This window comes from Elephantulus edwardii, unplaced genomic scaffold, assembly GCF_000299155.1.
Source record: "Elephantulus edwardii isolate Elephantulus edwardi_28Jun2011 unplaced genomic scaffold, EleEdw1.0 scaffold00117, whole genome shotgun sequence".
Classification (NCBI taxonomy): domain Eukaryota; kingdom Metazoa; phylum Chordata; class Mammalia; order Macroscelidea; family Macroscelididae; genus Elephantulus; species Elephantulus edwardii.
The window spans coordinates 10426417-10439314 of record NW_006399867.1 but is presented as its reverse complement, the minus strand read 5'-3'; the positions used below and the strand labels follow the sequence as shown (position 1 = coordinate 10439314).

At 45.8% G+C, this 12898-nt stretch overlaps 1 protein-coding gene across 2 annotated transcripts in view; it reads right to left on the bottom strand.

Annotated features, from left to right (window-relative positions):
- Positions 1 to 12898, bottom strand: part of MYH11 (myosin, heavy chain 11, smooth muscle) — a 109061-nt gene that overhangs the window by 55797 nt on the left and 40366 nt on the right. Inside the window, exons 4-6 of one of the 2 annotated variants that reach the window (XM_006892670.1) lie at positions 7371 to 7473; positions 5140 to 5160; positions 2647 to 2739 (exon numbers count right to left, since the gene is read on the bottom strand). In XM_006892670.1, the coding sequence (XP_006892732.1) occupies positions 2647 to 2739; positions 5140 to 5160; positions 7371 to 7473 (217 nt within the window). The remainder of the gene's footprint in view (positions 1 to 2646; positions 2740 to 5139; positions 5161 to 7370; positions 7474 to 12898) is intronic. The other variant, XM_006892671.1, reaches the window with a different exon arrangement.

Sequence of the window (12898 nt, the reverse complement as noted above, 5' to 3'; positions counted from 1 at the left end):
AACAAATAGTTTATATATATAAACTTTATATATATATAAAGTTCTTTGGTCAATGCTTGGTGAAGATGTAATCCATATTAAAAGCTATAGTCTTTGCTCATCAATAAATTAAGTTCTCTTTACTTTCTGTAAGTAAGGAGGTGTCATCTGCATAGCACAGTTTGTTGATGAGTCTTCCTCCAATCCTGACGCCACATTCTTCTTGACATATACAGTCCAGCTTCTTGGATGATTCGCTCCACACACAGACTGAGTAAGCCCTGACATACATATTGTCTGATTTGAATCTATGCAATATCCCTTTGTTCTGTTCAAACTACTTCTAGGTCTATATAAAAGTTTTGCATGGGCACAACCCACAAACTTGTTCACAACTCTATTCCACTTGGCTTTTGGCTCTTGAAGTGGTTCTACACCATGGCCATCCCATTCTGAAGGTGGGAAGACTGAGGCAGGTGAGGTAGAGTGGCTGGCTTAAGTAAGGTGACCTCACTTGTAAGAGGTAGAATCTATAGGTTTTTCCTTAACCCCACATGGTTGGAGGGCTTCTCCCCTCAGGCCATCCCATTCAGAAACATGCCCCCTCTTCTACTCTGCTGTTCTCCCAAACACATCCAGATGTGTCTCTGACACATCTACCCCATTCCCCAGTCACTGCCTCGTACTGGCTGCCGTAAAGTTACCTCCAACTATGGTGACCTAATTTATCATAGAAGAAAAAAAAAACGCTCCCGAGTCATGTACCACCTCCATGATCTCAGATTTGTCAGAGTCCAGCATTGAGGGAACCACGTCACTGAGGGTCCCTCTTATACTCACTGATCCTTGACTTTGCCAAACATAGTAACTGGTCTTTCTTCACGATGTGTCCAAAGATGAAGTGTAACCATCCTTGCTTCGAAGGGGCCCCCAGAGCCACCATAGTATGAGTAAGCGGCAGACAGGTGATGGTGCATTGTTGCTAGGTGCCGTTGAGACAACACCATCTCAGAGCAGCTCTCTGCACCAGAACAAAACCCCGCCCCATCCTGCGCCAGCCTCCCAATTTCTGCTGTGCTTGCGTGCATTGCTGCAGTCTCTGCACCACTCCATCTTGACTCTGATCTTCTCCACCAACCCTCTGCTTTTCTGATCATGATGCCCTTTTCCAAGGATTGGTTCCTTTTCTGACAATATCCAAAGTACATGACAGGAAACCATGCCTTCTTCTAAGAAGCAGTTGTTGTTGTTATGTGCCATCAAGTCACCTGTGACGCATAGTGACCCGATGTACAACAGCCCTAAATAAACCCTGCTCTATCCTGTGCCAATCTTATTGTCTCTGACACACCTATGCCCATTACCCCAGTCACTCCATCAATCCATTTCATCAAGGTTGCCCTTTCTTGTGCCTCCACCCTCCCAACCATGACATCCCTCTCCAAGGACTGATTCCTCCTTGCACCATGTCCAAAGTATGTCAGACGAAGCTTTAGAATCCTTGCCTCCAAGGAGCAGCCTGGTCTCACCCTCTCCAGAATGAACCTGTTTGTTCTCCTAGCAGTCCATGGTGTATTAAATACTCTTCTCCAGCACCACAGCTCAAAGGTATCAATTCTCCTTCTATCCTCCCTAGTCATTGTTCAGCTTTATGATGCATAGCAAATAATTGCAAAGACTATAGTCTGGATCAGGCGCACCTTAGTCTCCAGACTGACATCATTGCTCTTCAGTAGTTTGGCGAGGTCTCTGACAGCAGACTTTCCCAATGTAATATCTTTTCATTTCCTGGCTGCTGGTATCAAAAGTGTTGATTGTGGACCCAAGCAAACTGAAGCTGTTAAACAATCTCAGTCTCTTCACATCTATCATGATGTTGCCAATCAGCCCAGTGGTGAGAATCTTTGATTTCTTGATGTTGAGCTTCAATCCATACTGAAGGCTTCAGTCCTTGATTTTCTGCAGCAAGCGCTTCAGGTCCTCTACAGTTTCAGCAAGCAGGGTTGTGTCATCTGCATAACGCAGGTTGTTGATGAGTCTACCTCCATTCTTGAAGATGCTTACTATCTGCTGAAGGATGATGCAACGAGCACATGTTAAGTATTCCAATGGTAAATAAGTGAGTTTGTATTGCCAAATAAATGAGTTTGTCTGGATGCAAGTATCCAGCACACATCAACAATTGCTGTTGAGAGGTCTCCAACTCATAGCAATCTTGTGCTCATGAGAGTCAAATTGCGCTCTATATGATTTTCAAGGCTATAATCACACAGAAGTAGATTACCAGGCCTTTCGCACAAGGCCCCACTGGGTCAATTTGAACTGTCAACCTTTTGCAAACCTTCTCAGTATTCAGGAATCTCTGTCACATTTAACTAACTGCTTGATAAAAAACTAATGAACAGACTGTGAATATCAAGGACAGAATATCCCATACACAACAAATATGCCAGACTATCTGCTGACTGAATAGTGATTCAATGCGTGAAAGGCAGGAACCCTTGCAGGACTATAAGGTTAAGACAGGACAGAAGACACAAAGTGAAAGGTCACCATGGCACCCACTGCAGGCCTTGTCCCTAAGTCTGGGACACCCCCACCACACACCTCCTCCACATTCAAGCACAGGAAACCCAACCCCCTACCCCACGGGGCTCCACGACTCACAAAACGCGAGGAGTTGTCGTTCTTGACCGTTTTGGCGTTGCCAAAAGCTTCCAGAATGGGGTTTGCTTGTAGAAGTTGCTTTTCCAGCTCCCCCTGAAAGTCATTCACATCCAGTTATTGGAGAAGGCAACCCAGGTCTGATTGGGCCTGCCCCAGACACCACCATCACAAGAATTCCTCAGGTCACACTTCTCCCCCTCTGAGGCCCTGATCTGGTGGTCTGACTTCCATGAGGATTTCAGAAGACAGACTGGCAGAGCCCTCTGATGGCTAGGACATTGTTCTTTACACAAGCCACTGTTTCTAAGACCAAGACTCGATGCTCCTCCAGACAATGTCACACCACTGGGAATGTCATTTATGTCACCGTAAGGGGCCCTGCTGTATATAGTAGTAGTAGTAGTAGTAATAATAATAATAATAATAATAATAATATAATGAAGTTGCTGAGGTTTAACCAATCAATGGCTTTCTTCAAGCTAAACTGCTACACTCCCCTCTTCTGGTCATGTCAGTGCCATTTGCTTTTTTACATTTTTTTACTTTCTCCAAGACATATTTATTTGTTCTTTTAAAAAAAAATTTTTGTTGTTGTTGTTGTTAATGATTTGTATGTGTGTGTGTGTGTGTGTGAGTGTGTACTGTTGAACTGGATCCAACTGGTACAGGAGGAGCAGGAGGAGATTGCGCCTCCTTGCCTCCTTCTCCAGCAGAGCATCTGGTGGATTCGAACTGAGTGCCTTCAGGATTGCAGTGCAGCTTCTTGCCACTAGGCAACCAGAGCTCCCTCGTTAATGATATATATGTAATTTTTTAAAATTAATTAATTTATTTTCTTACAGCCTATTCTTTCCATTTAATTAATTCCCCCATTCATTCGTTGTTGCACACTTTCCTCCCTGGCCACCTATTTGTTTTTATGAAGTCTCCTACGGAGAAGGAAGGAGTGCGCCAGGCCCACTGGGAATCCTTTGTATGGATGCGCAACAAAGCTTCGAAGCAGGTCGCCTGAGCTCCATCCATCTGGTGAAACGCAGCTGAGGCCGAAGGCAGTCCCGCCCCTCCACGCAGACGCACCCGTGATTAATCATGGCGAAGGAAAGGGCCAACGAGGGTAAGTCATGCCGGAAAGCGAACAGAGCGGCCACTTCCTAACCCCAGAGGCCTCCTGGTCCAAGGCCTCCCCAGACATCACCCCTGGGAAGTGCTAGCTTCTGGGGTGTTCTTGTTTTCTCTTTGCTCCAAACAAGCAGGGCTGGCTGGAACAGAGCTGAAAAGGGGTCCAATGGGGGACGCAGCCTTCTCCTTGCCCCTCTACCCACCAGGAGGGCATTACGGGGCATCAACCCTAACAAAGTGAATGAGTGAATGGGAAGGTACTATTTATGTCTGTTTTTAAGATCTATGTCACGCCTCTCCTCTGTTGTCCTCAAAAAACAAAACACAGCACCTCATGGAAACCCCAGTTATAACTGGAACCCTCCAGAGTGGTGACTTTGGGACATTTGGGTTACAGCTGGGAGCTCTTCTAAGGTTAGCAGTCAGGATAAAGGAGTCACTTCATAAATGATGTCCAGGGTTTAAAAGTTCCCCCCCAAAAAAGGTCTCCTTCCTAGAAGGTAAATTCTAGGTCATGAGTGTAAAGGCCCTTTTGGGGAGAACTTCAATGTGTAACAGAAATGATTGAAGGGAGCTGGGAAAAGTTATCACTGCTGATGACAGTGTGACCCAGAGAATTTAGGCCCCCCCGGGGCTAAGCCCAATGAAGTAGTCTGATTTGTAGACCCAGGGGCTAAGATGGACAGGTGTGGTCTTCCAGAGCTCTGGAGCCTGCAAGGGCCTCTCCCAGGCCTGGGATCTGGCTGCCAGCCCCACATGCTTTGCACTAGAGACCGAGCAGGAGTTGTAAGGTGCCGCGGATAGCTGGGGCCTTACCGTGCCACCAAAGCTGTGCCTTTATGGAGGGAGAGGTCAAGCAAATGACATGCAGAAGACAAACACGCACGGCACACGCATGCACAAAGACACACTGTGCGCTGGGGAAGGGCTGGGGCAGAGACAGGGAGGGCATGGCAGGGAGGACAGAGGGAGGCATGCCACAGCCACGTCATCGACCGGTTGACTGTCAATCAAGCCGGGGAAATGTGGAGGCCGCAGGCCTAACACACGCAGCCGTATGGGATGGATGGTCGGTCCAGCTGGTGGGCAGGGTGCGGGGGCTCCTTCTGAACTGGGAGAAGTTCACTCCATCCAGGCAGAAGATAACTCAGGGGGACCCCACGGTGCACCGTCCCTGCTCTGCACTGGCAGGGGACACCCACGGGGCTGGACTTTGGTGCATTTATTGACTGGGCTGGTGACACTCGGGGGCTGTCCCCATTCTGAACTTGGGGACTCAGTCGGTGCACTCGGGGCATGCAGACCTAAAAACACACGCTGTGCCACCCGCACACACACACCCACACACACTGAGAAAACACCCTCATTACTCACGTAGGCAAAAGATGGGCCTTGCTGTGGTTGAACAACACAGTATAAAATAAACAGCAGTGTTATTTTAATCACACATAGATCAACGACTAGGGGATATACCATTTCAAGCCCCCCTCAAACAGCCTGGGTCCCCCAAAGTCACGACAGTGGGCAGGTTCATGGCCTGTACCCCATGCTATTCTTTCTGAAGAGCTGCGCTAGTTTCCTAGTCGTCTAGATATTTCAAGGGTTTTTGTCATTTCTGGTGTGAAACTGGCTCTTGAAACCTGTATCAGAGGAGGCAAAGTTTGAGATGACTGACATGTGCCAAGACAGTGGTGCCTGGCACGTGGGTGTTGGCTGAGTCAGTCTAACCTACAGGGACTTGATGAGACGGAGTAGACTTCTCCCATAGGGTTTCCTAGGCTGTCATGTTTAACTAGGAGCAGAACTGCGGAGTCACTGGGTGTGCTGGAACTGCCAACCTTTTGGCTAGCAGCTGAGAGTTTGACTGCTGCTCCTTTAGGGGTCCTTAGTAGGTGTGTTAGAGACAATAAGGTTGGCAGAGGATAGAACAGGGTTTAGGGCTCTTGTATATAGGGTTGCTATGAGTTGTAAGTGACTCGATGGCACATAACTACAACAACAAAAGGAAGTATATAACCACTCACTCTCTCATTGCTGACGACTTGGAAGTGACTCACAGCCGACCCTGCGTTGGGTCTCTGAGGCTGTAAATCACACAGACGAGGTGGTCCGCCTTTCTCCCAAAGAGCTGCTGGTGGATTTGAACCATCAGAGAAACCCAGTGTTTGGGTTGGCAGCACAATTCTTATGAATGATAGAGATCCCTTAGTATATAGCAGATACTTGATAAAGGCAAGTCATTCTCAATAAGTCTTACTCTTTCTTATTTTCCCTATTAAAGGGGTGGCAAAGGCAGTGGGAAGCAATATTTTCATTGTCACACAAACTTCAGGGCTACTTGTTCTCATGTAAGGAGCCCAGTGATGTGGTGGTTGAAACAATTGGCTGTGAACCTCAAGGTTGGTGGTTTAAACCCACCAGTGACCCCACGAGAGGAAGATGAGGCAGCCTGTTCCCATGTGATTTTCAGACTTGGAACCACGGGCAGTTCAACTGTGTTCTTCTATAGGGCCAATTTAAGTTGGAATTGACCCAACAGCAGTGGGTGTTCCCATACCCTGTAATGAGCTACCAACTTGCTAGATATGGTTCCGAAATGCCAGGTCCTGGGTTTCCCGGCATTTATATTGGGGAGGAGAGTATCTCAGAGCTAAACTGAGTCCATGCCAGGTCTCCAAGGACTTCAGACAAGCTGGCCTCTGTGGCTGCAGGAGAAGTCTTTGGGAGACCCAACAGGGCCTGGAATGACAGGGATTGGTGACTATCTCAAGGTATCTTCAGAACCCCAGTCTACCAGCTTCTTACCCCTAAGCCTTGAGGTAGAAATGCTGACAAATCCTTCAAGTGGCCCCTTAGCTCGTGCCCTCCCTTAAGAGAAAAGATGGGTCCTGAAAACCCTTTCAAGTGGGGAAGAGTCTGGAAACTTTTCTGTCATCCTCTGTTCATCTGTGTAGTCACAGGTTGTATCTTGCTCTTAAGTCTAGACACTCAGTTATCCCCAGGGCAGTGCGGGGCACATAGGTGCTTAATCCGTAGCTACTGAGAGCACCAGAGAAGAGTCACATGCTGAGGGACTCAACTATCCCCACCTTGGTAGTTGGACACATGGAGGAACAAGCAAACCTTAAGGTGCACTTCAACTCGAACTCACTTATGGAAATTGAATTAAAGGCATGGCTCTCAATGGAGTCGGGTTTTGATCTCTGACATGGGACAATGTCTGGAGATATTTTTAGCTGGAGAAGAATCCAGTGGCTGGAGACCAGGGATGCTCTTAAATACCCACAATGCCCAGCACAGACTCCAAAAGAGAGAATGAGTTGCCCAAGATGTCAGCAGAGTCAGAGCTGATGCACCTGACTTAAAGCAAGATCTTCTCAAATAAGAGCCCGTTAGGATCACACTCCTGGTTGAGGAGGAGGACCTGCTGGAAGCTGTCTGGGCGAGGGAGGGTGAATACTGGTCCACGTGCCTACAATGCTCAGCCTGAATCACCTCGTCCAGCTCTGAGGGTCTCTCAAACCATGATTTAATTTGTAGGTCAAGTCACAAGCCAGGAGACCCATTGGTAAGGCAGAGCCAGCGGCCAGGCAGCGGCCACTCACCGTGATGCTGGTGTCCTTCTTGCCCTTGTGGGAGGAGGCCACCACCGCCAGGTACTGGATGACCTTCTTGGTGTTTTCTGTTTTGCCAGCTCCAGACTCGCCTCTGAAAGACACAGGAATAGTGAGCAGTTATTTCAAAGGAAATAACCCTCCCTGGGTCTCCTGGAGCTCTGGTGGCCTAGCGGGCAAGGAGATGCCCTGACAGCCCAGAGGCAGGCATTTCAAAACCCACCAGCTGCTCCAAGAGAGAAAGGTGAGTAATCTCATCCCTTGTGGTTTGCAGCCTCTGAAAAATCTCGTCGAGGGTCACCTGTGGGCTGGTACTAACTTAACAGAATTGAGTTGTTGAGTTGAGGTCTTCTCTCCCTGCTGTTCTGGGAGGTAGGCAGGGTGGGAATCTTCATCATTTCCATTCCCCAGGTGGGAAAACTGAGGATTACAGGGGGGAAGAGTCCCTGTTTCAAGGTCACTGTTTCAAGGTCATACTTCTGGTAGAGAACTGAGATGGGCCTCTCAACTCCAGGTCCAACAATCCATCCTCCCAAGAAGATGCAAGAGATGAAAAGAGAGAAACAGAAAACCTCAGATTTTATTCTTAAATTCCAAAGTCAGGTTTATTTAGAATTGCCTGCTTTTAATGCAGTATTATCATTGTAAGAGACAGGAAGACTAGTTAAGGTCAAGCTTCAATGAAGGGTGTAAATATTTGGTAAGGATCTGTCATGAATTAAAGTGTCTCCTGAAAATACATATACATAATAATATAATGTGGAGGCTATGCAGTGATTGCAGGTGACAGTTGTGGGAGGATCAAGGGTAGAATGTAATACTCTTTAATCGCATCACAGCCCTAGTTGGATATAAGGAGAGTTCCCCTAGTGTGTGGCTTGTAATATCCTTTCTCTCACCAGATATAGACGGGAAAGAAAGTGAGCTGAGAGGGCAGGGCCCTTAGTACTACCAGGGAAGAATTGCCAGGAGTGGAGTACAGCGTTTTGGACCCAGGCCCCTGCACATCAAAGCTCTTTGACATTGAAGAAGGTCAGAAAACATGGGTGTCTGCAGAGAACCCAGTCCTATAGATGTCGAAGGAAACAAAGTCTCTTCTCCACTATGCACAGAGAGACAGCAGACCTTTCCCCAGAGCTGGCACCCTGAATTTGGATTGATAACTTCCAAAACTGTAAGCATAATGGTAAAGAATTGCACTGCAAATGCAAAGGGACGTGGTTCAAATCCACCAGCTGCTCCATGGGAGAAAAATGGGCAAAATTGTCTTGTGTGATTTACAGCCTCTGAAAACCTGCTGGAGGGTCAACTATGGGTGGGATATGACTTGATGCTACACATGAACAATAAATTGTAAGAAAATAAATTTCTCTTTGTTATAGCAGCTCTAAAACAAAACCAAACCCAAACAAAACAAAACAAAAATCAAACTCACTACCATCAAGTTGGAAGCAACTCCTAGTTAACCCTCCAGCTGAAGTCATATGGAGGGAGATTGCCGTCTTTTCTCCCAGAGTCAGTGGTGGATTTGAACTGCCACCTTTCTGTTAATGGCACAGGTCCTTACAGACTGCCACCAGAACTCCCTTAGAGCGTCCTGTTATTGTTACATACCCTCAAGCTGGAACTGACCCACAGCTCACCCTCCAGTGGCCTTCACTGCCCTTTCAGAGGCAGTCAATTGCATGGGAGGAACTTGCCCATCCTTCTCTCATGGAGGTAGATTCGAACCACATACCTTCAGGTTGGCAGCTCAACTCTTTACCACTAAACCATCAGAGCTCCCCTATCGTTGTTGTGTGCCACTGAGTCAGAATTGACCCATAGCTGACCCTCTGGTGGGTTTTCAGAGGCAGTTAATCACATAGCAGGAGAGTGTCCATCTTTCTCTTGCAGAGCAGCTGGTGGATTTGAACCATATGCCTTTGGGATTGCAGAGCAGTTGCTTGCCACTAGACCACCAGAGCTAAAACAAGACCTAAGGTAAAAGTTCAGATACTCTTCTAATGGAAAAAAAAAAAAAAAGAATGCATTAACACATCAGCCTCTGGGCAAATCCAAGCCACTTTGTCCTTTGGGACAAAGCCCACTCTGAGCACCAGGTGGCTAGCTAATGTTACCAAAAGATGAACCTGGCTGGAATAATTTATACTAGAGTATAAATGAGGGAGCCTAATGACAAGGAGCTGTGCTGTAATCCTGAAGGCACGTGGTTCGAATCCACCAGCTGCTCCGTGGAAGAAGGATGGGCAATCTACCCCTGTGCGATTAACTGTCTCTGAAAACCCATTGGAGGGTCAACTATGGGTCATTTCCAACTCTATGGTACACAACAAGGTATACAGGAATGATACGTTTAGATGAGCAGAACATCGGGTGCTTTGGAAGCTTCCTAGAATTTGAAGCTGTCTCCCTTAGCCAGCAGATAATCCAATGGGGTGATAGGATTGCTTCAAAGATCCTGGGTACTGTCTCCTGCTTCCCACCACTCCTTCCTGCCCTCCCGCCTTGTAGAAGGGAAGCACAGGGCTGCCCCCTAAGCTTTCCTCCCTCCTCTTCCTCTTTTCGCTTAGACGCTACCATTCTACTTCTCCAAGCTCACTTAAGTATTCCGAGCGGGGAGAGATAGGCTTATTTATTTTTTAAGTCCAGAAAAGAATTTGTCCAACCCGAGGTCAGCTCAGAGTTCTCGGCACTGAACCAGATCCACCCGAGCTAGCGAGGCCCCGGCTCCTCTACCTAATTAGGAAATGCAGAAATTCATTTTCTCTGCAAAGGGTCCATTAATAACCTTGCTTGTGGTTAAAAAGAAGGAGAAGAAGAAAGCAAGCCAGCAACCAAATGCCCTGAGTTTCCGGGTCCAATCCTACGACCCTCAAATCCAGAAATCCCAGGTCTAGCTGCCAGGATTGGTGATAAGACCTCTCGCTGGTGTAAATGTTGCCCTTTCCTGGGAAGCTCTCATAGCTACATGATTTCTCATGGCCTCAGAGGCCGTGTGTGAAAGGAGAGCCACGGAGGCATAATCCTCAAAGTGAAGGTCAAATACACCCTATTTCTTTTTTTTTTTTAAATTTTATTTTATTATTTTTTGTGTGTGTACTGTCAAATCGGATCTGACTGGTACAGGAAGAGATTGGCCCTTCTTCTCCAGCAGAGCATCTGGTGGATTCGAACTGTGTGCCTCTGGGATTTCAGTGCAGCTTCTTGCCACTAGGCCACCAGAGCTCTCGCCTATTTCATGTTTTAATGTCACTGTTGTGTACTGTCAAGTTAGAACTGACCCATAGCTGGCTCTCTAAGTGGATTTTCAGAGGCAGTTAATTTAAAAGAGGAATTCACTTGGTGGGGTAGAGAATCTGTGCTAATTATTTCATATTGATTCTCCCCATTCTCTCCCCACCTCTAGTCTTGAAGTTTATTGTTTCTGTTGTTTAAGTGCCATCGAGTCATAACTGACCATAGCTAACCTTCCAAGTGGATTTTCAATGGCAGTAAATTGCATGGGAGGAGAATGCCCATCTTTCTCTCACAAAGCAACGGATAGATTCGAACCACATACGTGTGTGTTGGCAGTGCAATTCCTTACCACTAAGCTGCCAGAGCTCCCTCGTCTTGAAGATAGATTTTATAATCTCCATAGAAATGAATGTTGGCACAGAGTGAGTAAGCAACTCACCCTGCATCCCACAGCAAAGCAGGGGAACTGTCAGAACTGAAAGCTGAGTCTCTGCTCCAATGCAATTGGTACTCTTTCTAGCACATTTCACCCACATCCCACCACACATCCTGGACCTTCAAGGACTTCTAAGCCCAGAGGAAGAAAAGGGCAAAGGGAGTGGATATTTGTTGAAGGGCTGTTCAGTGCTGGGCACTGGGGCACACACATCTTTTTATTTAATCTCCCCAAGAATAATTCCCAGTGAAAAAGCTATGGATTATTCCCATTTCTGAATGGGGAAATTGAGTCTCCAAGTTGTTGAAGTAATTTGTTCCAGATCATACAAGTGGGAAATGGAGAAGAAGGATTTGAACATGGGTCCATTTGACTCTGTTGTTTTCAGGTGTCATTGAGTCATCTATTACAGCAATCCTATGAACAACTGATCAGGTGCCTTTTCTTACATCCTCAACATCTCTGACATATTCAAGCCCATTGTCAAGTCACTGTGTCAATCCATTTCATTGAGGGGCTTTCTCTTTCTCTGACCCTCCACCTTTTCCAGTATTTATCCAAGGACTGGTTTTTCCTGATGACATGGTCAACATGTGTGAGGTCAAGTTTCACCACTCTTGTGACTAAGGAACACCTGGTTACACTTCTTCTAAAACTTGTCCCTAGAGCCCCTTTATTCTGAAAAGTGAGGAGGGACACACTGTGGGAAAGATTGAGTGACACCCCACCACACTCCAGTAAAGAGTTCTTCCCCACAGGACAACTCAGTCAAGTAGTGTAATACAGTTCATAAAGTATGTATAAAGTCTGTGGTCTTAGCATTTTGGAAGTGGCCATCTCAATATAACCATTTGTCCTTACGTGTCTCAAATAAAAGAGATATAAGAAAAGCAAAAACTCAGAGAAGAAAGGAGTCTACAAAAATAATGGTTAAGGAAGCTCTGGTGGTCTAGTGGCAAGAAGCTGCACTGCAATCCCAGAGGTACATGGTTCAAATCCACCAGATGCTGTGCTGGAGAAGAAGGGGCAATCTCCTCCTGTAGAGTCAGATCCAATTTGATGGTACACACAAAAAAGAATAAAATAATTTTAAAAAATAATGGTTAACACAAACTGTGACACCATCTACTCAGAGACCATAAGAATTAGATGGTGCCCAGCTACCACTACCACCTATTCTGATCAGGACCACAATAGATGCATACTTATAGAATGGGACAGACATATGGAACATAATTAAAGTTCTTTAAAAGTCTAAACTTACTGAACAACCTGAATAGAGAATTCCCTGAGACTTGAGCCTTGAGCTACTCTTTAAACTTTGAACTGAGATGATCCTTTAATAATCTCTTAAAAATGAGGCCCTCTTTTTGCTAAATAATAGGTTGACTTGTCTAAATAACATAGAAGAAAAATATTAACAATTAAGGGATTAGCTTCTTCAAGAATAAGCAGGTAGAGGAAACCAAATAGTCATAAACTAAACAAAAATGAGAAAGTAAGAGGCAGGGAAACTAGAAGTCTGGAAAGGATACAATCAGATTAGAATGAAAACAATGACACCTTGTGTGAAAAATGTGATCTGTGTTACTGAGTAATTTGTGAGGATATTATTAAATGGGAACCTGATTTGTTACATAAGCTCTCACTTTAAACACAAGAAAATATTTTTTTAAAAGAGTTTTTCCATATATTCTAGAAATTCTTCACCTGCCTTAACAGGCTCTTTGGAAATATACACAGGGACTTTTGAAGCAGGACATCCAATCATTTACTCTTTAGTGTGAATTACTTGAAACCATTTTAATGTTCTAATAGTTGATAGCCATCAAACCAAACTGAA